Source organism: Gadus macrocephalus, chromosome 15, assembly GCF_031168955.1.
Source record: "Gadus macrocephalus chromosome 15, ASM3116895v1".
NCBI lineage: Eukaryota > Metazoa > Chordata > Actinopteri > Gadiformes > Gadidae > Gadus > Gadus macrocephalus.
The window spans coordinates 149,840-174,334 of NC_082396.1; the positions used below are offsets into that span (position 1 = coordinate 149,840).

The 24,495-nt window shown below is 47.2% G+C and overlaps 3 protein-coding genes and 1 long non-coding RNA gene across 4 annotated transcripts; 3 read left to right on the forward strand and 1 right to left on the reverse strand.

Moving 5' to 3' along the window:
• Positions 1-299: 299 nt before the first annotated feature.
• LOC132472949 (metal transporter CNNM1) lies at positions 300-6,240 on the forward strand. Its single transcript, XM_060072837.1, has 4 exons — positions 300-787; positions 2,089-2,193; positions 2,727-2,804; positions 3,692-6,240. The coding sequence occupies exons 1-4, from the start codon at positions 586-588 to the stop codon at positions 3,772-3,774; spliced, it is 468 nt and encodes a 155-aa protein (XP_059928820.1). The 5' UTR covers positions 300-585; the 3' UTR covers positions 3,775-6,240.
• A 91-nt stretch (positions 6,241-6,331) lies between these two features.
• got1 (glutamic-oxaloacetic transaminase 1, soluble) lies at positions 6,332-13,981 on the reverse strand. Its single transcript, XM_060072835.1, has 9 exons — positions 13,784-13,981; positions 12,471-12,652; positions 11,790-11,913; positions 11,311-11,423; positions 10,872-10,976; positions 9,918-10,068; positions 9,489-9,654; positions 8,851-8,993; positions 6,332-7,423 (listed from the first exon to the last, which is right to left on the reverse strand). The coding sequence occupies exons 1-9, from the start codon at positions 13,890-13,892 to the stop codon at positions 7,284-7,286; spliced, it is 1,233 nt and encodes a 410-aa protein (XP_059928818.1). The 5' UTR covers positions 13,893-13,981; the 3' UTR covers positions 6,332-7,283.
• Positions 12,614-18,397, forward strand: LOC132472951 (uncharacterized). Its single transcript, XR_009529223.1, has 3 exons — positions 12,614-12,755; positions 15,054-15,138; positions 18,142-18,397. It is a non-coding gene; the product is annotated as an uncharacterized LOC132472951 (long non-coding RNA).
• Positions 18,398-22,267: 3,870 nt separating this feature from the next.
• On the forward strand, positions 22,268-23,990 carry nkx2.3 (NK2 homeobox 3). The gene is made up of 2 exons (XM_060072836.1): positions 22,268-22,669; positions 23,019-23,990. Exons 1-2 carry the CDS (start codon positions 22,276-22,278, stop codon positions 23,657-23,659), a joined length of 1,035 nt encoding a protein of 344 aa, XP_059928819.1. The 5' UTR covers positions 22,268-22,275; the 3' UTR covers positions 23,660-23,990.
• The last annotated feature ends 505 nt before the right edge of the window (positions 23,991-24,495 follow it).

Below are 24,495 nucleotides of genomic sequence, written 5' to 3' on the forward strand. Positions count from 1 at the left end.
CCTTCACCAGGTAAAGCATGGCCTTCATAGGAGCGGGCAGAGGCTGTTTAAACCCGGTTGCCTTTCTGGTGTGCAGCTGTTTCACATTGCAACTGTGCATTTGCATGCATTATATTTTCATCTCTTTTTCAAATGTTGTTCTTTATTTTATTTTTATGTCTTTATTGTTACTTGGCTTATGCAAACTGCCCCTCAGGGAACTTTGAGGACATGTCGTATTTTCACTCTACTATCTATGCATTTAACTAGCGGTTCACAGATGGCAGTGGCCAATACAAATGTTATTTTGACCAGTCAGAATCCTTGTGAAAGAAGGTTTTCTTATACATTTTTATGATTTAATTTGACTCATTCAGAGACGGTCAGATGAAGGGCTTGAAGACTTTAAAACAGTTGCTTTTACGTGCAAAAGGGGGAATAAGCAACAATTAAACCAAAGAAAGTCAACAAAATAACTTTGGCTCTTTGCCTGATTCTTATTTTAAACTTAATCTCCCAATGGGTGCCTCTTCCACTTAAACACACTCCCCCCCCCCCCCCCAGATCTCCAGGAGCCACTACCAGAACGCCCTGACGGCCTGCAGGATGGACTGCTCCCCCCTGTCCCCGGACCCCTGCGACGCCAAGGGCAGACCCCCCGTCCCCGAGGCCCGCTCCCACAGCATCGCCCTGCCCCTCCCCCCCCCACGCCCACGCCCGTCTGGGCCTGGCCCGCCTGGCCTACCTGCACCCCCCCACGCCGGCCCGCGCACCACGGCCCGCCTCAACCACCGCAACCGCATCGTCCGTACGTCAGGAGGGGGGGGGGGGGTCAGAGTCAGTGACGCGTTCTGCCAGAGCGGACCGCTGGCTGCTCACACTGATGATATTAATAATAATCATACATTTTAGTTTAAAAGCACCTTTCCAATACCCAAGGACACTATACAAATAAAGTGCATGTCCTAAAAGTACATACATAGTATGTTTATATATATAATAGCAGTCACACACATGATCAGACAATACTGAAAATATGGACATAGTACACTCAGTGCAAGTAGAATCAGGAGGAGGAAAGGAAAGCTGAGCTAAAGCTGAGTCTAAGAGTGGATGTTGTTGTGCTAAAGCTGAGTCTAAGAGTGGATGTTGTTGTGCTAAAGCTGAGTCTAAGAGTGGATGTTGTTGTGCTAAAGCTGAGTTTAAGAGTGGATGTTGTTGTGCTAAAGCTGAGTCTAAGAGTGGATGTTGTTGTGCTAAAGCTGAGTTTAAGAGTGGATGTTGTTGAGCTAAAGCTGAGTTTAAGAGTGGATGTTGTTGAGCTAAAGCTGAGTCTAAGAGTGGATGTTGTTGAGCTAAAGCTGAGTCTAAGAGTGGATGTTGTTGAGCTAAAGCTGAGTCTAAGAGTGGATGTTGTTGTGCTAAAGCTGAGTCTAAGAGTGGATGTTGTTGTGCTAAAGCTGAGTTTAAGAGTGGATGTTGTTGTGCTAAAGCTGAGTCTAAGAGTGGATGTTGTTGAGCTAAAGCTGAGTCTAAGAGTGGATGTTGTTGTGCTAAAGCTGAGTCTAAGAGTGGATGTTGTTGTGCTAAAGCTGAGTCTAAGAGTGGATGTTGTTGAGCTAAAGCTGAGTCTAAGAGTGGATGTTGTTGTGCTTCGGCGCCTCACAAGCGGCAGCGCATTCCAGAGTTTGATAGAAGCCTTGCAAGACATCGGGAACTTAGTGTCCCTTGTTCTCAAAAACAGTGAGTCATGTTCCTGCATGATTTGTTTGTATATCTGAGAAGCTGTTTATGAGTCATTGTAATTATGTGCTAATTATTCGCTATTCAAGTCAGTCAAGTTCGGTCGTTTAGCAGATCATTTTGTATCCAAACAACAATAAGATGAACGGTCTTGAGGAGCAGATAGAGGTGAGGCTTCACAGCGGGAGCCTCTCTGGTTGAGCTTCCGTGCCCTGGCCCGCTGCTTAACAGCGCTCCAGCTAGTACTTGATGTTCAAGTGCACGGAGGACATTTCCTCGCAGTGAAACCCATTCCGCGCAGCACACACACACCCGGCTCGCTCCCTCCGTGGCCTGAAGGATCACCTCGAGCTCTCCTTCCAACAGGCAGCAAGTCAGACGGCCAGCGCAGCCCCAACGACACTGTGTTCCTCCGCATGGACGAGATCCCCTTCATCCACGAGGACCGGCCCGAGAGCAGCCAGGACCAGGGTGAGGGCAGGGGAGACACACACACACACACACACACACACACACACACACACACACACACACACACACACATCCACACACACACACACACACACACACACACACACACACACACACACACACACACACACACACACACCTACACACACACACACACACACACACACACACACACACACACACACATCCACACACACACACACACACACCTACACACACACACACACACACCTACACACACACACACACACACACACACACACACACACACACACACACACACACACACACACACACACACACACACACACACACACACACACACACACACACACACACACACACACACAACCACCACCACCACCTCTTGATTTCAGGGAGATGTTGATGAGGAAAGAGGACTAATTTTGAGGAGCGGAGACGTCCACTGTAAATGAAACCGTCTGGATTCTGGGATGTGATTGGATCCAGTGTGTGGGGACAGATCAGGGCCATCCGCTCGGCCTAATGCGTGTCCTTGTCTCTCTGGACAGACACCTCGCCCTGCATCAGCTCCTTCTCTCTCTCCAGCTCCGAAGAGACCGTCGGGAAGAAGCTCCTGCGCAAGATAAGTGAGTGGGGAGATCTGTCAGAGCTAGTGCGTCAACCCACCCACACACACACACACACACAGTCAGTCACACACACACACACACACACACACACACACACACACACACACACACACACACACACACACACACACACACACACACACACACACACACACACACACACACACACACACAGTCAGTCACACACACACACACACACACACACACACACACACACACACACAGTCAGTCAGTCAGTCAGTCACACACACACACACACACACACACACACACACACACACTCACACACACACACACACACAGTCAGTCAGTCAGTCACACACACACACACACACACACACACACACACACACACACACACACACACAGGCATAGTCACACACACACACAGGCATAGTCTCACATACACACACGCACACACACACACACAGGCATAGTCTCACACACACACACACACACACACACACACACACACACACACACAGTCATAGTCACACACACACACACACACACACACACACACACACACACACACACACAGTCATATTCACACACAAACACATACACACAGCTGTACCCCAAGTTTCCCCATCTGACATCGCCACCAGGTATCTTAGCAACAAGTCTACATTCCGTCTCCCTCCCCAGTCAGTGAACACACTCCACTGCAGATGTTGTGGATGATTCAAACAATAACCCAGTATGACCTTGCAGGACTCCAATGACATTCATTGAAAGTGTTTGAATTGCTTGCGCCAGAATGAAATCTAAGTGTGAGATACTCTAGGTTGGCCCGCAGCTGATATAAAATCGAACAACTTGAGGACAGGCAAGATTGTTTTTCCAATTTTTTTTGAAGGTCGGTTCTGCTTGTGGTATCCTAGGTAACAAGGCGAGGAAGAAATCCTACGACGGAGACAGAAATCTGGAGGAGGAGGGCTCGGAACCGGCGCCGGTGAAGAGCTAGCAGAGTGCTAGCATCAGCGCTAACAACGCTACAATGCTACATCCAGAGGCAGGAGAGAAGGAGGAGTACATTTGTATCCATCGATCCTAAGCCCTGACCCAGTGTAGCTGCAGTGGTAACACTCAGGTCCCCCCCTATGAACTTTAAACCACATCTCCGGGACGACCAACGGCCAATAGGGGGCGCACATGGGACGGGGACAGACCAGAGATCTCAATAGCTATTTGTTTGTATGCATGAAGCAGATCTGACCCTTTGGAACCTCGAATAGCCCTGGGGTTCAGGAAAGGTAAAGGGCTTATTTTATTTTATAGCACTTTTCCCTTACTTTGAGGAACGATCACACACTGAAACAATCTCTACCAAGCAAAGAGTTTCTTACGCAAACACTGACAGTTGTTACTGGTCAGGTTACACTGTAGAAGTCCAGTCCCACTTTTATGGAACTTTGTACTTCTAATGCCTTGTTAAACTTGAAATAGGATATAAAAGGCACTGAATGCTTTGTGCTTTAAGCTCCAAATCTACCAGCACATACAAAACAACCAGTAGATAAGCTACACTTCACCTCAGCTCCTGTGAACATTTATTACAGGAGACAGTAAAATAGATATTATCAGTCCTGAGAGATATATATATTTATTAATGTGTAGCCCATGGAGACCTTATGGGTAATTTAAGGAGCTTAACATTTACAGATACTTTATGATAATTACATTGTTACTACCATTGCAAAATCTAGTTGCAACGGAAAGCTTACCAGTGCTATCAAAGATTACAAACCACTGCCAGAGACACAATAAGGTAGCCATGGCATTATTAAACCAATAAATGAAAACTCCTCCATATATTATTTTGTATTAAACTTTAAAAGCCATAGATTTCTCACCACTTGCCAAAGGTGCTCTCTGCAGAAAATCAAAACATAAAATCGAAAGATAAAGTGCAATACTGATTTTATTTTATTTTTTTGTTAAAAGAAAATCGTTATCCGAATATGATTGTTAATTTGAAATAAGCAATATCTACCACATCAAATCTGAATCTTAGTTATTTTACGCCTATTTGTCCGTATAAACTGTTGTCACTCTGCAGACACACAAGGACATGAATCAAGGGCCAATGCATGCCACTTAACGTGTCATGAAGATTCATTCCAAAGAAACACGTCGATGTATGAATCCATACACGTTGCCAGACCCCGAACCCATGGGGACCTTTGCTCTGGCTGCTCCCCCCCCCTCTCTGATCCACCCAGCGCCATGTGCGTACTCGCTCATCACCCCAGCCCCACCCGCTGGCTCCCAGACGAGGCGGGCCGTACTCCCCCCACGAGGGGCGATGAGATCACTAAAGCACAGACACGACGAGCCAATAAGCTACAGCCACTGGGGTGTCTGGTCACCACGGCTACGGGTATAAGAAGAACCATGGGGGATTAAGGGACGTACAGGCAGACTCTCCCTGCATGCTGCCTGCATTAGGTCCAACACCTCTGCTATCCCCGTGTCTCTGTGTAGCGCTGCATGCTAATGCAGGGGGCCGTAGCATGATGGTAACATTAAACACACACTTCCCCCTCTAGTCTCCAGCCCCCCACACCTCTAAAAAACAGAACAAGGTGTGGAGAAAGGAATTAAATGAATTCCGCAGAGGATTCTAATACCATGAGGAGAAGATTACTCCTAATAGGAAGAGAGGGAAGCGAAGTACTAGTGTTTAATAGGTCGATAGTTTAACTAGAGGACAGATAAGGAAGCCCAGTAGGGACAAAGAGAGCGTATAGGAACAAAGGTACTCGTTGTTATTGAATGGTTGCTATTTATGCTTACGGTGCCCAATAGCCAGATAGTACTAGGTATTATAGTAACGGTATATACAGTCTATATTTATTTCCGAGAGATTTTAAGCCATTGCGTCAGAGTTGATCTTTGAGCCAGTTCAATCGTTTATCAGTGGTATTCTACAGCATAAGGGAGCGGGGGGGTACATCGGCTACGGTTTGTGTACGCCTATCTCTGGCCTTGTGCAATGCAGGGCAGATAACGCTTCTGGAGTGATAAAGGGGTGCAATATGACACACACACCGACGTCAACGAACTGACCCCTTGAGCTGAAACACACCACGCTATCCCGGTGAAAGCTAGGAAAAAAGAAAACGGATGAACGACTGCCTCTGTTCAGTAGTTTACGTCACTCCATGCCGTACAGGAAACGTTTTGAACCAACTGCCGAGCGAATAAATTCGAAGCACAATTTGTAGTGAGCTGAAAGGCAGGGGAAGCTTTTCATGTTTTGGCGGGAAAATCTTTTCTATGTATGGACGAAGGCCGGAAGGATGACAGATTATTTTGTAAAAACGAGAGCTGTTCAGATATATAAATTAATATAATATATACCAACAGATGAAGTACATCTCTTTATTCTAGATGGACGATAATATGTTAAATAAAAATATTTAAATGACTGCTTGGTGTTTTGCATGTAATTTGTAATGCATTTATTCATCTTCACCTCTACACCAAATTCCAGCGTTAACGAAGACATGAAAGAAAAACGACTTACAAAGCATTTATTCTGAAGTTCTTCATTATTTCACATTACAGGGTTCTGGGTTCCCAATCTGGGAGTCACGGCATGATGCCATACCCAGTTGGTTATACAGACACTTTATGCACTCTTTATACACGATTAGTGCTGTGCAACTTAAATACCAACCCTGCTGTACCTTGACTAGGCAGGCGCTGCCAGGGACATTTAGCAGTAGACACAGACACAGACAAGCTGCCCCAAAATGGTAGCTGAGGTTTTAAGTCCCAACCTGAAGTCACGCGCTGTTAGCATCATTAGCACACAGATATCCTGCTCAAGAACGTGGTCCCAATACAGGCATACTGGAGCCCACACCTGAGATAATAACATCTGCTGGATAAATTACAGTATATAAACAATAAAGTACATCAACATTGTATTTAATAATAAACTAGCTCCCGCCTCGGCATCGGCTAATGGGGATCCATTCAAGAAACAATAAACAACAATAATAATCTAGTGTTACCGATTTGATCAATTGCTCAACAGCTAGGTCATGGCAACCCATGATCAAGTCCATTTTTAATTCTTCCTTCAAACTCCCAATCCAACTCCACAGCTGAGATGTGTTCGGCCAAAGCTGAACACCCGGTTTGTTCTCCGGCGATGAATAAGTATACAAGTTAATTCAGCCATGATGTTCAACATATTGCCTGGAGATGACACACTTCTCTGTGATGTGCTTTGGTGTGTGCGTGTTTGGGTGTGTGTTAAGAGATTAAAAACCTAATTAAATTCTAAGGTAAGCACCAATGAGCCCGTCAACTCCTCTGGGAATGGACCGGAGTGGCGGATCAAACGGTGGGGAAGTAGTGTGTGCTGATAGCAAATACAAGTTGAAATCCTAGTAAAAAGCGCCGGGGCATAAAATGAACTTATGCCCCCCCCCCCCCCCCCCCCCCCGGTGAGCAGAACCTCTACTGGACGCTGGTGACCGTGGCGTGGATGGACTGGGCCACATAGTCAATGTTCTTGGTGGTCAGGCCGCACATGTTGATGCGGCCGCTGGCCATAAGGTACACGTGCCTCTCCTTGACCATGTACTCCACCTGTTTGGCTGCAGAGGGAGAAGGGAGGACAGAGATAGAGGGAGATAGAGGGAGTGAGTGAGATAGAGTGAGGGAGTGAGATAGAGTGAGTGAGTGAGATAGAGTGAGATAGAGTGAGATAGAGTGAGTGAGGGAGATAGAGTGAGGGAGATAGAGTGAGTGAGATAGAGTGAGGGAGATAGAGTGAGGGAGATAGAGTGAGTGAGATAGAGTGAGTGAGTGAGATAGAGTGAGTGAGATAGAGTGAGATAGAGTGAGTGAGGGAGATAGAGTGAGGGAGATAGAGTGAGTGAGATAGAGTGAGTGAGATAGAGTGAGTGAGTGAGATAGAGTGAGGGAGATAGAGTGAGTGAGATAGAGTGAGATAGAGTGAGTGAGGGAGATAGAGTGAGGGAGATAGAGTGAGTGAGATAGAGTGAGTGAGTGAGATAGAGTGAGGGAGATAGAGTGAGTGAGTGAGATAGAGTGAGTGAGATAGAGTGAGTGAGTGAGATAGAGTGAGATAGAGTGAGGGAGTGAGATAGAGTGAGTGAGGGAGATAGAGTGAGGGAGTGAGATAGAGGGAGTGAGATAGAGTGAGTGAGTGAGATAGAGTGAGGGAGTGAGATAGAGTGAGGGAGTGAGATAGAGTGAGATAGAGTGAGTGAGGGAGATAGAGTGAGTGAGTGAGATAGAGTGAGTGAGTGAGATAGAGTGAGGGAGTGAGATAGAGTGAGGGAGATAGAGTGAGTGAGTGAGTGAGTGAGTGAGTGAGTGAGTGAGTGAGTGAGTGAGTGAGTGAGAGAGAGAGAGTGAGAGAGAGAGAGAGAGTGAGAGAGAGAGAGTGAGTGAGAGAGACGGTTTCATGAGTAATAATACAAGTTTGTCATTGATCATTATGTTAATGATTAAACAATTCTTAGTGACTTTCTAGAACAAGCAGACATAAACACACACACAGACACACACACAGACACACAAAGGTGTGGCAGTGTGTGTTTTGGCTCTGGTGGTTTACTACATTGACTCTTGACAGCTCAAAGTACTAGACAAGCCGTTATGAAATCCCCTGGCGGTTATTGCAACCAGTTATTTTTAGTTTTGTTTTATTGGGACATAAAATCTTTATTTTTGGCGTTTAAGTTGTTAAACTGGTGAATATTGTGGATAATATATTTCATGGTGCTAGTTTTGTTGGCTCTGTGTGTTTTGTACTGGGACATCATCACAGGCTGAGGGCCAACAGCAGCTGTGACAGCCCGCCGTCTGTCCAGGTGTGCTTCAGCGCTCCACAAGGTTTATAGTATGTTGATCTCAATCCTCTTTCAATGAGAGTATGAGCGATATCAGCAGGAACCAGTCAGAGTCCCTCTCTGTTTTATCATCCATTGTTTTCAATATTTTCGTTCAATCGAATGTCGGTCCCTATAGCATCCATCCACCATCCACCACTCACGGTTGAGGCCGGTGAAGCTGAACATGCCGATCTGCTGGGTGATGTGGCCCCAGGTCCCCGGGGTCCTCAGGGCCTGCAGCTTAGCCTGAAGCTGGGCCCGCATCAGCAGAACCCGGTCCGCCATGGTCTTCACGTTGGCCTTCCTGGATCCGCACGGAACAGCGCGCACACGCACACGCACACGCACACGCACACGCACACACAGTTTGTCACAAGGGTGTGTACTGATGACGTGCAGATCGGGTGCAGGCAGTTATTGGATTCCTGTCCGATTCATCAGAGTCCTGCCGGACCTATTCCAATCCCGCCAGGTTCCAAATCAAAAAATCAAATCAACGAGTCAGCAGGCAAGACGCGTGTCTGGATGACTGCCCGGGTATTGATTATAATCCTGCCAAATTAATTTCAAACTTGCCAAATGCAAATCCTAGAATCATTAAAATCCAACCCAGTTCATTTAATTAAAGACAAGCCTTTTTCAACAAAGCCGGCCTTTTCCCAGAGTTCTTTTGAACAGGGAACGGGCTGGGAGTTAGACCTCCCAGAGACCTCTTTGAACAGGGAACGGGCTGGGAGTTAGACCTCCCAGAGACCTCTTTGAACAGGGAACGGGCTGGGAGTTAGACCGCGGCGCTCACCAGTCCTCGAAGAGCCCCGGGTCGCTGAGCGTGATGGCGACCAGGCGGGCGCCCTGGGACGGAGGGTTGGACCAGGTGGTCCGCACGATCTTCTCCATCTGGGACAGGACGCGCTGCAGGTTGTCAGGGTCGCGAGCCACGATGGTCAGGTTGCCCACGCGCTCGTCTGAAGGGAGACCGCAAAGGAGGCTGAAAGGGGCCCCGTTTGACCCTTGAACCCCCCTTTATACAGACGCATAGGGTTTGTTGTTGTCGTTACGTTCTGAAACATTCAGCAATGTGCAACGAAATGTGGTGCACATTCATTGGTTTAGTCGACCAAGGACCAATAGCTGTTCAGGGAGCGATTCATAACATTGCTGCCCAGTTTCACAGAGCGAAGTCACTCTGGGAGAGAGACTGTGTGAGCGAGTTCTCCGTGTGTCTTACTGTAGAGGCCAAAGTTCTTGGAGAAGGACTGAGCGCAGAACATCTCAAAGCCCATGGAGACGAAGTAGCGGATGGCCCAGGCGTCCTTGTCCAGGTCGCCTGAGGCGAACCCCTGGTAGGCCGAGTCGAAGAACACGAAGAGCCTCCTCCTCTGGAGAGAAACACAAGGTGAGGGCCCCACCCACCTCCAGGTGAGGGCCCCACCCACCTCCAGGTGAGGGCCCCACCCACCTCCAGGTGAGGGCCCCACCCACCTTCTCCTCTGGAGAGAAACACAAGGTGAGGGCCCCACCCACCTCCAGGTGAGGGCCCCACCCACCTCCAGGTGAGGGCCCCACCCACCTCCAGGTGAGGGCCCCTCCCACCTCCAGGTGAGGGCCCCTCCCACCTCCTTCCACTGCTAGATACATTTCAAGGTGAGGGCCCCACCCACCTCCAGGTGAGGGCCCCTCCCACCTCCAGGTGAGGGCCCCGCCCACCTCCTTCCACTGCTTGATACATCTCAATGCTCCCTCTTTTCCTTTGAACAGCAGCATCCTGTACAGGGGTCTTTACAGTGTGCACGTGTGCGTGCACGGGTGTGCGTGCATGCATGCGTGCTTGTGTGCATGCATGTGTGTGTGTGGGGTTAGTCAGTGTGCATGAGGTGTGTGTGCGTGTGGGTGAGTGCGTGCGTGTGTCCATGTGTGTGCGTGCGGGTGTGTGCGTGCTTGCGTGGGTGTGTGTGCGGTTAGTCAGTGTGCGTGCGGGTGTGTGCGTGCGGGTGTGTGCGTGCAGGTGTGTGCGTGCGGGTGTGTGCGTGCGGGTGTGTGCATGCGGGTGTGTGCGTGCGGGTGTGTGCGTGCAGGTGTGTGCGTGCGGGTGTGTGTGTGCGGGTGTGTGCATGCGGGTGTGTGCGTGTGGGTGTGTGCGTGCGGGTGTGTGCGTGTGGGTGAGTGTGTGCGTGGGCCGTACCATCATGACCTCAGCGATCTTCATCCACTGCTCCTGCGTGGGGTCGGTGCCGGTGGGGTTGTGGGCACATGCATGCAGAACAAAGATGGAGTGCTCTGGGCACGTCTAGACCCAAAGAAAGGTGGAAAGGAAGAATCAAAGAAGGAGAGGGAGGGAGACAGGAGAAACAAAAGGAGAAACCAAAGGAGAGAAGTTAATTACTGGGAGGTATAAGTAGCACTCACTAACTTTTTGAAGTTATGTCAAGAACAGGACTAGGTGAAAGTTGTTTTTAGTCGCTATATTGATTCTGTTCCTGTCCTCGTCTGTCTGTCTCCGACCTCAGGGTCTCCTGGGTCGTGTATCTGCTTGTTGTCTCCATCATGTGCGTGTGCTGATGACGTAGAATGGCTTTATGTTTTGAATAGAGTGAGATGGGATTGACGACCATGTGACTCACCTCCAGGTCACCAAGGTAACCAGCCAGATCCAAGCCTCTGTTCTGGGCATCCCAGTACTTGTAGGAACGCACGTCCTCAAAGCCGGCGCTGACGAACACCGCGTTGTGGTTTTCTAAACAGAAGACGTATCCGATTAAAAACAGCCCAACTTCAAGTATAAATGTAAATCTAACTAACACCATCCTGAACATAAAGACAGTAGATCTAACTCAAACCAGTGCTGAGTGAGTGAGTGAGTGAGTGAGTGAGTGAGTGAGTGAGTGAGTGAGTGAGTGAGTGAGTGAGTGAGTGAGTGAGGACAGAGAGTGAGTGAGTGAGTGAGTGAGTGAGTAAGTGAGTGAGTGAGGACAGAGAGTGAGTGAGTGAGTGAGTGAGTGAGTGAGTGAGTGAGTGAGTGAGTGAGTGAGTGAGTGAGTGAGTGAGTGAGTGAGTGAGTGAGTGAGTGAGTGAGTGAGTGAGTGAGTGAGTGAGCACCTACCCCAGGTAGGTGCGGACACGTAGACGGGTGTCTTGGTGTTGTTGCTGCCGTTGTGGAAGCGCCGGAGGAACTCGGCTCCTATCTTCAGAGCCCCCGTCCCCCCCAGACACTGCACTGCTCCCACCTGGCAGGAGGGTGAAGAGAGGGCGTAGATCAATGCTTGACCAGCAGGAGGTCACTGGTACAACATTGGACCAGTGGCGCCATAGCCTCTGCAGGTCCCTCTCCATCCTCCAGAACCAGCTCTAACACTCGGCCCTGGATTATAATGCACTGTGAAAGACATCTGCTAACCTCGGGTTCTGGTCGCTACCTTGCCCTTCATGTTTATTGGAAACTTGTTTTTGAAGTTTGTGAAGGAAACTCATGGCCGCAGATCAGAATTCCCTCATAAACACAACACCGGGCATGTTTAACCTGCTCAGTGGTCTGAACCGTTGCATATATACGATTGGACCGCTAAAACTCTAAGCCTATTTTCAGAGATTGAATGGGGCTGCATTTGTGGATGTGGGGCTCTGTAAAATAGGTAAAAATACTCAGAAATATGATCGGCACCCTTGGTCATTCTATATTGATTGTGTGTCATACAGCCCCCCCTGTGAAACCCCTCTGCTGAATGTTAAAGAAGTAGGTCATTTGATGTGTGCATTATGTCATTAAGGGGGGGCATTGACTCACCCTGTCCTCCTGGACCGCAGGGCTAGCGGCGCCCAGCGCGATCTTAGACGCCCAGGACCTGAACTGGGGCAGACCCAGGATGGGCAGGTACTCGTGGTTCAGGCGGTCATCGTGGGCGATCACCTTCTCCACCTTCTTCACCACGGGCAGAACCCAGGGCAGCCCCTCGTCCGTCCTGTAGGCTGACAACCAGAGGATCGATATTACAACGGGCAACGACACCCTGTACATCATGAGCATGTGGTCTTTAACCAGCACAATACCGCTCCCTGGTGGCGAGTTCAGGTAAATATAAGGGTAATCCCAGTGGGTTAAAGTAGAAAATGTGACGAATATCCATAGAAATAGTGACCAAGTGTTTTGTTTTTTTTGTCCTGATATTTATTTTCATGTGTAACATTTTGGACACGTAATATAGTCGGTTTAATAGTTGGGAGACAACTTTAACTTCAAAGTCGTAATAAAATCAAAGATTATAGAAATACACTACTATGTTATAGCCATATCCCCACCACAGCTGCTGATAAACAGTTACATAGACGCAATTATTTCGCATCAATGTCTCAGGGGTTTAAAAACATATAGATGTATTCCTGGAACTGGAAGAAGGCTTTATTTTCTCCCTAAAAACTCTGCCCTTACACTAAATAACTGTGGCCTACTTTTGTAAGCAGGGTAGCCATTGGCCATCTGTGTCTGCTGACAGCAGGGGATTATGCCTGCTGTACTAATCGTGTAATAACTCGGTTAAGGCGAGCCTCGTCATGCCCACGGAGAGCCCATCATATAGGCTACAATTCAATTCTTGTTTCGCAACTCTACAAGAACGCCTCAATACTTTTCAAAATAAAAGCCATAATAATTGGCATAATGCCTCGAAAACGACTTAAAGACAGTGTTACGACCCACACACGTAACAGACAGCGACATTCCATTTGTCCCAAGGCTAAAACATAGTCAAGTTGCAGACTAGCGTTGCCTTTTAAGAAGAATGTTAATCCAGCAAGTGCTTTGTGCTGTAACAACTAATTAAAAGACGTTAGTAAGTAAATAACGAGCAGGGCATCATTACACTGCTTCTCTGTATCGTTCAGTGGAGTGATACAATTAAACAGACTGGGTTGTTTAGTCTCAGTCTACGGCCACACATGCACCCATTAGACGCATCAAGCCTGCTATTCTATTATTAGATAGACCAGTACAACGCTATTAATTAAGGTTCAGATTTGGATACTCGATTTATTGTTGGACTCTTAGCATTTTAATAATCGTGAGAGTAGTGCACAGTGCAATCACAGTAATCGTTATATTACCTCCCACTCCGAGGTTCACCTTGTTGGGATCCTGGTCATTATTGAAATCTTGAGATAGTTTGAAGACAGCAACGGGGACCGCCTGGGTGACGTCGCGGAACACCGACATTATTCAATATCAGAGAATATTGTCAGACGGGAGAAGGTAGGAAATTCAGGAGATGTTCACGGGATGAAAGAGATGGACTTTCCCTTCACCTAGGATTTGGGAAAGGCGAAATGGGCGTGATCAAATAAACCAATGAGCGTCAAGGAAATCAGTTAAACCAATCCTAAAGGGGATCACATAGAGGTCAAAGAGCGATAATACGCAATAGTCCCGGGCTGATGACCAATAGAGACCCCGCTTAGTGATTGACAAATATGCATACACATGCCCCGTTAATAACGAAAGGGGGCGAGCATACAGGAGAAAATAACAACACATATTTGTTTTCTGGCCACAAGGTGGTGCTGTAGACCCATGACCTAACCCCCTCCGTTAATGCAAAAAAGCTGTGGATTTTTCTCACAGCTTTCCAGGCCCTGGGACTGAGAAATGACAGCTTTACTGCGTTACGTATCTGCCCTGGGGTGCTCCTCTAAACAAAATATGTCAATCTAGCTGTTGGCGACGCATTAGTAAGAGTAATTAGTGTATATTCCCTAATATATCTGGATTGTTCAACCCCCTTCAAGTTTAAGTTGGAGAGGCGAAGATGAATAGGCCTACATGCTAGGCCTACATCGCATCCCATCTTCAGATGGCTTAAAACCAAGAAAAAACGCTATGACCCTGAACAAGATCAGGGTAAGAGCGAGTATTTCCATGTAATCGCTATTAGAGTATTTCCATGTAGGATATAGGAAATGAGCCCAGAGCTCCATGTCCCCTGCGGTCCTGGAGGCCTTGGGCTGAGCCGTAACGTGTAAACACACAGGCCACAAGGCGCTCTCTCCTAACAGCTGTCTGCAGCGACTGAAGAGGTTGATAAATGAAGGCCGCCCCACACCCCGTTTCCCCCGCCCTGAAAGCCGGTTTCCTCGTCCGATCTCTAAACCTCCGGCTGGAAACACGGCGCTGTGTGTTTACGGTTGTCTCTGAGCGCCCCTCATGTCTCGCTCGCTGCCCTGGTTTGAGACGCGTGTTAAATGGACAACGTACGATAAATCTGGGCTGAGGCTTGACGCTGTACACGTGGACTGGGGGGTCGCGGAGTCTTTTACTGTACCACACACTACTCGCACTGCGTTTCCCGTTCAGCCCCTCCCCCCTTCGCTTCCTCCACAGATGGTCCCATACCTGCTGCCAGCGCCTCCTGCCTGGTCTCCTCACCCCCCCAGTGACAGTGGATGTTTTCATTCCTCCCGACCAGGTGAGGGTGTCTCGTACGCTAGCTATCACTGTCAGCTCTGCAATTATGGGATTTGAGCTCCCAGAACAAGGGCTCTCTCTCGGGGGCCCCTGGCCGGGTTTTGCCGTGCATGTGATGTACTGGCTGGCCCCTGAGGGGGGCCGTCGACTTGGGCCCCGCTGAGAAGCATGAGTCAGAGGTGGGAGCTGACAGGCACGGCCCCCGGCGAGACACTCCCCACAGCGAGAGGCAGAGTGTCACGTTCAGAGAGTCACTCAGCCAAATATTCAGAGGGGCATCTTCTCATCCGTTGTGTCTGACATTGATATGTGGAAACATTTGCTTTGGCGCTCATTAAAAAAAAAAAAAAAAAACGAATATCAGGCCAACAAAGTTTCTTTCATAAAGAAAACTGTTTTAATTCGATTTTTTCACTTTTGGCCGCCATGTTCTCGTTGGTCCTGTTGCAGTGTTGACACCCAAAACACACAAAGGCACATTCAGACACAAGCTGGTCGCATTCCGCCGGTGCTATCACTGAAACACAAACAGCCGCGTGTGCACACACACACTCTCCAGGACATTCCAAAAGGAGCCCAGCTCGCCGTGTGTTGGTTGCTTGTTGCGGTACACCTCCGCCCTCCAGTGCGCCCCTGAAGTCTCCGTGGGTCACGGCTCCCCGTTGAGTGACCAGCTTTTAACTTGCCGCCCTGTTTGTTTTTCAAAGACAGTGTCATCAATTCTCTAACAAGGCCCCAGACACAGCAACAACATGGAGTCAAAGGACCCCTCCCGCCCGCCTGCATGCTGCCCGTGACTGATGGCGCACGCATGCAGCGGCAGAGACACCATGCATGAGTTAGGCCTCGCTGCATGTCTGGCCTTATTCCGGGAAGGAGGGTGTTGGTGTGCATTCCCTGTGGTAACATGGCATGCTTCTTGGCATGTCTTTTTGATCTAGGTATAGGGCGGGTTTGATTCCTGCACTGTATGAGCAGGATCTGTGTGGTGCTTTGAGCGACATGGCGATGCACGTCTGTTTTAGGCCTAGGCAAGACTACACAGTTAAACAGGGAAACCACAATTGCAAAGATTTGAATGATTTAATGACAGGAAATGACAGGAAAGCTATACCTCCACATGTATGGGCCAATACCTCAAGATCTAAGAGAGTTTATGTCTATGCGAACTGCATACCTGTTTGTAAATTGTACACTGATAGAAGGAACAAACTGAATGGGAGACATGTTATTTGCAAAATAATACTCAGTTACATAATAATACAGTTATTATGATGCAGTTTTATTGGTAGCGTGTTTCCACCCGGCCAAACATTGTAACAAGTGTAAGCAGTTGTATTAACCTGTTTGACACTAATTACCTTGTCTGCTAATTCCTTCAGCAGACAAGGCCTGTACTTGAGAAAATGGGATGAAATGGGTGGAACCAAACACATCGTCTTGAGCCCTTCTACTATAACTGATTGATGTGCAGGCATTTTTGGCCAGCTCTGGCTTCCAGACTTCAGGTCTATACAGATATGAATGCTGTGAAACAAAGGGAGGAAGTGAAAGGCTTGCGTCTGAATTTTCACCCTCTCCGTTCTCTTTATGTCTCCATGAATAGTTGACACAAACAGGTCTAAACATAAGGGCTGACGAGAGGGCTGCCTTGGTTAACCCTGTGCCTCCAGTGTCTGTTTTAAAGGCTGTCCAAAGGCGTGCGGTGGGACGACGGGAAGGAGAACCAAGGTCTGACATGTTCTCGGCAGCGAGCGTGTAGGTCTACGCTGGGATGCTATGCCTAGCCTGCCCTCTGATATGACACTGATCAGTGTTAGCTGAACTTGTTAGGGAAATGAGTCAAGCACCACACTGTAAACAAAGCAGGCACATGCGTCTGCTGTTTTCTCACGACAGAGCCAACAAACGGTTTGTCTGAAACAACTCTGTTTGAAATAAGAGAACCCGAGTAGCTTGAAGCAACACTAGCTAACTGCCAGGGCTCGTATAATGACCTCACTGAATACCAAAGAAGCTAACCATCAAACTGCAATCAACAATCAAACTATCCTAACTACCTCACTATCAAACTTAACTAAACTCACTCATAATCTGTTCTATCTAATCTCAAGACACTTCATTTCAGTTTCACAACAATACCGCCTTTCCAAAGAGGCACAGTTATGTTAATCCGACCGCCCTACTTGCCAGTTACAAGCTCAACATAATAGGCCACTTCAATGGGCTTTTCTTTTACATGTTAGCTCCTTTAACACACTGCCAAACAGAGTCCAACGGTTTGGAGGGTGGCACAAGGACCCTAGTTCCCGGGCTTCCTGCTCAGCCCAAAGCGTCCACAGTATCTTTATCGACCTAGCCCCGCTCGGCCACAGAGAGGATAAGAATATTTAGGTTACACGTTTCCTCCTCCAAACGGCATTCCCAACGCCGTAGATCACAGACGTTACCACCCCTCACATCCCCCTGTTAGCGTTCATGTATACAAACACACACCTGCCGGGACAAGGCCGTCTGGGAGAGAATTACAGCCGCTAATTTATGAGCCCCCCGGGAGGTCGAGGGGCGCAGGGAGTCAGACGGGCCTGACCTTGCTTCCCCCGTCTGGGACCGGCCTGCTGCTTGCAGCCCCTGTTCTGTTTGATAATCCAGTCCTTATTTAGGGATACATGTCCTTGATGAGCAGGTATAGGGGAGGCATCTGACGGCCCGGGGAGGCTGCAGACATTGGGGTTTCGACTCAGAACATTTCGGCTGGCCGGACCTCCACGTTGTCCACATGCTCCTGTATGTTTGTACACAGACAGCCTATTCCTGGAGACTCATGCTCCTCCTTATGAAGATGCTCCACTGTTGAACATGAGTGAACTCTTAAGACTTCACCATAATGAATTGGTGCCACTGTAGGTCTTCCAAGTTTCGTTGGAAGTCCCAACCCGGAGTGTTGAGTCAGAACGCCACGAAGGTTGTGTTGAACATTCCCACCTCTGTGCTCCCATTCCAGCCTTCCTCATTTCCTACAGGGAGAGAAGCTGTCATTCGTCAATCGGGAGCGAGGCAAGGGTACAATAGCATGAGCCAGAGCCCGGCTGTGAGCCCACCCCTCTCAGCGTCTGCTGATAAGGTCTTCGTCTGCTTTTCCGGGAACAACAGAGGAGCTATAAGCTATTCGCGTTTACAGTTTGGCGTTGTTGGTGATGGAAGTATTTTGTCTTGTTTGATGATGTAAAAAATAATAAAACAAAAACTTGTATGGTGCAGTCAAGGCTGGTGTAATGATTAATATATGTTTGATAGACAATAATAGATGATGCCCGTTGAATGTGTGAGCGACAATTGCAAATTGAAAATCAAAACAAATCTAATAAATGATAAGCCATCTTTTGATTATATAACTTATCGCATTGTAAGTCTTAGAAGTCCAAAGGTATAATGGAACAATTGAATACACATAATTAGGTACACATTTATTTTCCTTATTTTTATTTTTTATTAATAAACTAAAATATCCAACTGCCTCTTATCTGTCAGATAAGCGGAAGACTTCACATAGCCATTACATAAATTGCCCTAACAAAGCCTTAATTTCTCCAAATGTCCTCAGTCCGTGTTTTGTTTGTTTGCCAAGTGGGATGTGATGGGGGTCTTTCTCTGATATAATCGGTGATAGGACTACTAAACACACACACACAGACACACGCAGACACACACACACACACACACACACACACACACACACACACACACACACACACACACACACACACACACACACACACACACACACACACACACACACACACACACACACACACACTATGTAGTGAACCAACTACTTCAAACGTGAGCCCTACAATGAAGTAAGTCTGACAAAGAGAGAGCGGAGCAAGAACAAACATGTTCAACATTGCCTGGCACGTTACTGGCTCCAAAAAAGTAGTGCAACTGGGAGAAGAGAAATTAACGAGAAAGTTAAAATGTGTGTTTTGTTTCTTTTCGACAAAAGTAATATCATTGGGCTGTTTCCGTAATAGTCTAAAATCGACACATTGTCATTGTTGTATTATATGAAAAGGACACGCACAAATACACACATGCGCGCACACATAAACAATATGCGTGCATAGACGCGGGCAGGCTCAAACGCACACACGCACACACACACACACACACACACACACACACACACACACACACACACACACACACACACACACACACACACACACACACACACACACACACACACACACACACACACACACACAGTAGCCTCTCTGGTGATGCTTCTGGAGTAAAGTTGATGTATTGGACGGGCGCTTTCAGCACCAGCAGGTCCTTGACACTCGGTGCGAAGGCTGGGGTTTGTTAAAGACCGGAAGCAGGTTCTTCCGCCTTCAACTCCGCGTTTGGTCACTTCTCGTCACGCACACATCAAGGCGTGTGGATGGTCAGTCCACAATAACCCTCACTGGGCCAGGACTAGGACGCTGTGTGTGAGTGTGTGTGTGTGTGCGTGTGTGTGTGTGCGTGTGTGCGTGTGTGTGTGTGTGTGTGTGTGTGTGTGTGTGTGTGTGTGTGTGTGTGTGTGTGTGTGTGTGTGTGTGTGTGTGTGTGTGCGTGTGTGCGTGTGTGTGTGTGTGTGTGTGTGTGTGTGTGTGTGTGTGTGTGTGTGTGTGAGTGCGTGTGTGTGTGTGTGTGTGTGTGTGTGTGTGTGTGTGTGTGTGTGTGTGTGTGTGTGTGTGTGTGTGTGTGTGCGTTTGTGCATGTGTGTGTGTGTTGCGTCTGTGAGATGCGCATGAAAACATCCGCCGCTTTTTAGCTTGCGGTAAAAAATGTTACGATAATCATTGGTTCTCGAATTCTTGTCAAAATGCTTCGTCACATTTTATCTCCTCCTAACGCATAGCCTCGATATTAGAATAAAGAATAAATTGTCATAAATATAAACTTGAGAAACGCATGTCTTCAGAAATGGAAGACTTTTAGGTTTGTTTAAAAATAAATAAATAAATATATTTACTGAAATAATTGAATTATATATATATATATATATATATATATATATATATATATATATATATATATATATATATATATATATATATATATATATATAAATAATTAAATTATTTCAGTTGGTCCTAAATAAATCGGAATCAAATTAAATAATTTGTACTGATTCAATGTTATATTGAATTCAATGTATTCAATGCTCCTACACGGGGCTTTAGGTTTGATTCACTGGACTGTGGACATCCGAGGCCATAACATCTCCCAATGCGCTCTAACCCAAATATTTAAGCCTAGTAAACGAAATGGTCTAATTTACTAAACTAAACCAAATTACATTCCACCCGGTCTCTTGTCACCACTTGAATTAAGGTTTTAAGTGGTGCAGGATCCTGAAGCTAAGACACTGCGCCCTAATCTAAACAGAGAGAGAGGTAATGCCCTCTCTCTCTCTCTCTCTCTCTCTCTCTCTCTCTCTCTCTCTCTCTCTCTCTCTCTCTCTCTCTCTCTCTCTCTCTCTCTCTCTCTCTCTCTCTCTCTCTCTCTCTCTCTCTCTCTCTCTCTCTCTCTCTCTCCCTGTCTCTCTCCTTCTATCTTCCCCTCTATCTCTACCTCTCCTCTGGGTTAGGCTGAGAGCTCTCATCCCTGGCGCCTGCACTTGGCCCCGGATAGGCGACCAGGGGGAAAAGTGTCACATTTCTTTTGCCCGTTTACCCTTTGACCTTTTTTATATTTTTGATGCTGTTAATGAAGATTATGCATTTAATAGATTGTAAATTATATCAAAGTAAATTGACTGCTTCCGTATTAATCTTCACCTGAATAGGTGAGAGACATTTGAGTACAAATGTGAAGAGAAAATAATTGGTCAGTTTTATTAACGATTATTACAATTATTGTTGTTATTATTGTTATTGATATAATTATCAATACTATCCTTTAAATATAACCCTGTTATTATTTATCAGTTTGTATTATTATAATGTAAATTAGGCTCCAGCTCTAATTTACTCCAATTCTTATCAAGTTATTTTGTGTAGGCTAATTAATGGGAATTATATTAACTAGCCTAAAAGTAGGCCCTACCATACGCGCCCAACTCCCCAAAACTAATACTATTCATTAAATTAGTAGACTTGATGTTAACGTCATTATCTATTATCTTGTGCAAGCGAACCTATTCTCACGGCCTAGTGCTGTTTTGCGTTGCTTGATCGTAATTTTGGCATAGTTACTTGACAGAAAAAATAGCCTAGGCCTACCTTTCCGCGGGATCAATCTCCTGCGGCCTAAAATCTCGGCACTCGCTCCCACACATTGGAGCTATCTTATCCTGGGATGGCCGGAACCCGGATAGGCCTGTGTGTGTAATCTCAAAACGCTTATGTGATGATGGGGAGAATTGCGATAGCTGCGGGGGCTAAATCCTCCTAAACCGATAAGATTTATAATGGATGCGTTCTTCTCCGACGACAACTTACTGTACCAATATGGACTAGATGAGGACTCATGAGTGTATTCTTCTTCGTTTTTAGTATTCTGATTATATTTTATAAGAAAATAATAATAAAAACTTACCTCGCTTGGAATAAAGAGCGTGTCGAGTCCTTTATTGTTTAATTTTTTTCCGTGAAAGATGAATATCAAGAGAGGACTGTGAAAATATCGATAAACCCAGGACGAAAGGGACCCCTCCCTTACAACACAACGACAATAAAAGGGGCAACAGACCTCCCCCCTCTCTCTTCTCTCTCTCTCTATCTGTCTACGACTCTCTCTCTTTCTCTCTCATGGCCAACCAAACAGGAACGGCGTATCCCTCAGCCCTCCAGCTGTAGACCTGACCGAGAGAGAGAGAGAGAGAGAGAAGTCATATGTGGACGAAAGCAAGTCCTCCTCGGTCTACATGGAAAACAGGCATTGCGCGTCCACTTAACGCACGGATTGTTTACCTCTTCACCACGGATCTACGCGGAGGCAAACAACTGCAGCCTAAAATCGGATCTGTTCTCTTGTTAAACGGGTTTTCGGTGTCTAGATATCTGCCCTCTCTAGATATTCGTCGATATCCGCTATATATCCACCCCTTACGCACTACTTTCCCCAAGTTTTTTGCGTGACAACAATGCTTCCCAGCCCGGTCATAACAGCATCCACCACGCCTTTTTCTGTGAAGGACATTCTGAGGCAGGAGCTACAGCAGCAGACACAGCAGCATCAGCTGCTCATATCGCGCCTCGGGTTTTCCAATTCGCAACATTCGCAACTAGGCTGCGCGCTCCAAAAATATTTTCTCCCCCACTCGCCCCCTGCATGCATGTTGGCCGGTCGGGACAGCCCGAGTCCCGGCTCCGAACAGTCCGAGAGCGAGGAACGGATGTCGTCGTACCTGAGCACGCTGGAGATCCAGGAGCGGTTGGCGGAGTCGGGCTTACCGAGGGAGATGTTCACGAGCGCTGTGCAGGGGGGCCACGAGGCGAACATCCCGCGTGAGGCCGAACGAGGGGATCTCCATTCTAGTAAGGCATTTATTATTTTACCGCATCCTATTAAAATCGTGAGGCATGTATGCCATCCAACTCTGCTGTAATATTGGGGTCTTCAGGTTTTATTTAAATTATATGCCGCCTATTGCTTGTGTGCTTTGATTTGATTTAAAATCGGTACACTATGAATAGCCGATAGATAATACCGTAGCCTGTTATCTAGAAAGAAAATCCCAATCGATGACGATATTTCTACTTGTTGCGTATATTGCATATTTGTTGCACGCTGCATGTTCAACACTGAATTATTGATGGCCTACCAAGCCTTGTAATAGCTGTGTTGTGGAACTAAGCGTCTCCTCTCGTTTTGTACTTCCTCCAGAGAGCTGCGACCAAGGCGGGTGTGAGGACCTAGAGTCGGACAAACCGGCCAAACAGACCCGGACCCGGAGGAAACCGCGGGTGCTGTTCTCCCAGTCGCAGGTGTTCGAGCTGGAGAGGCGCTTCAAGCAGCAGCGCTACCTGTCCGCCCCGGAGAGGGAGCACCTGGCCAGCTCGCTCAAACTCACCTCCACGCAGGTGAAGATCTGGTTCCAGAACAGGAGGTACAAATGCAAACGGCAGCGACAGGATAAGAGCCTTGAGATGGCGGGGCATCATCACCACCACCATCACCACCACCACCCACCTCCGCCCAGGAGGGTGGCCGTCCCGGTGCTGGTCCGCGACGGGAGACCGTGTCTGACCGGATCCCCGAATTATAACACTTCGTACACGGTGGGAGCTCCGACCCCGTATAGCTACAGCAGTTACCCAGCGTACAGTTACGGGAACTCGGTCTACCCCAACACGTACTCCTGCACCTACTCCAATTTGGCCTCTCTGCCCACAACCAGCCCCACCGCTAATGCGTTTATGAATGTGAATCTGGGGAACCTCGCCGCACCGCCCCAGCAGCAGTCTTCCCAGGGCTCGGGCGTCCCACCTGGCCCGGGGAACATGCCGGGCATCCGAGCCTGGTAGCGCTCCTGCTCTCTTCTTGCTCTCACGACACACGTGCAGCGTTACACGGATTACGCGTATTCCCATGGCAACGCACTGGGGAATAACTGTTTCTAATAGTGGACCTATATTCCTAATGTCATTGTGGACATGTGTGGCTTTTTAAAGGACTCCTGCATACATGGACTGCCTATAGTATAATATAATTCAGTATTTCCGAGCGGAAGTTGACTTGACGTATTAATCAAATGGTTGGATTTGTGAGTGTTGGAGGAGAGTGTGTATCCGACCAAAGGATAAAGTATATATCCGCAGTTCATTTTCTTTTAATAAATAAAACACGTTGTTCTTATTTGCCTGGATTTGTCTTATCACTGGACGACGAGAAATATCTACCTCCTGCTGAAGTTAGTCCTGGAAATAGGCTTTACAAATATTACAAACAAATAGGCTATAAGGAAAAAGGTATTGGTGCATGATGTTTTTATTTATTGTAATGGATTTTAGATGTGTGCATTAGAGAGAGAGAGAGAGAGAGAGAGAGAGAGAGAGAGAGAGAGAGAGAGAGAGAGAGAGAGAGAGAGAGAGAGAGAGAGAGAGAGAGAGAGAGAGAGAGAGAGAGAGAGAGAGAGAGAGAGAGAGAGAGAGAGAGAGAAATTACATGCACACATCTACAATGGTTTAGTGGCTTCTCAGGGAAAGACGGATATCATGGAGGTTGATATCGATTTTTTTTAACATTTTAGAAATATATAATTATTGTTTATAACAATAATTATTTCAGGGGTGCTGAGCAGAAACCAATTGCTTCTGCCCCACTAAAATCGCCCTAACCTTTAATTAAAAATCTCTGCACT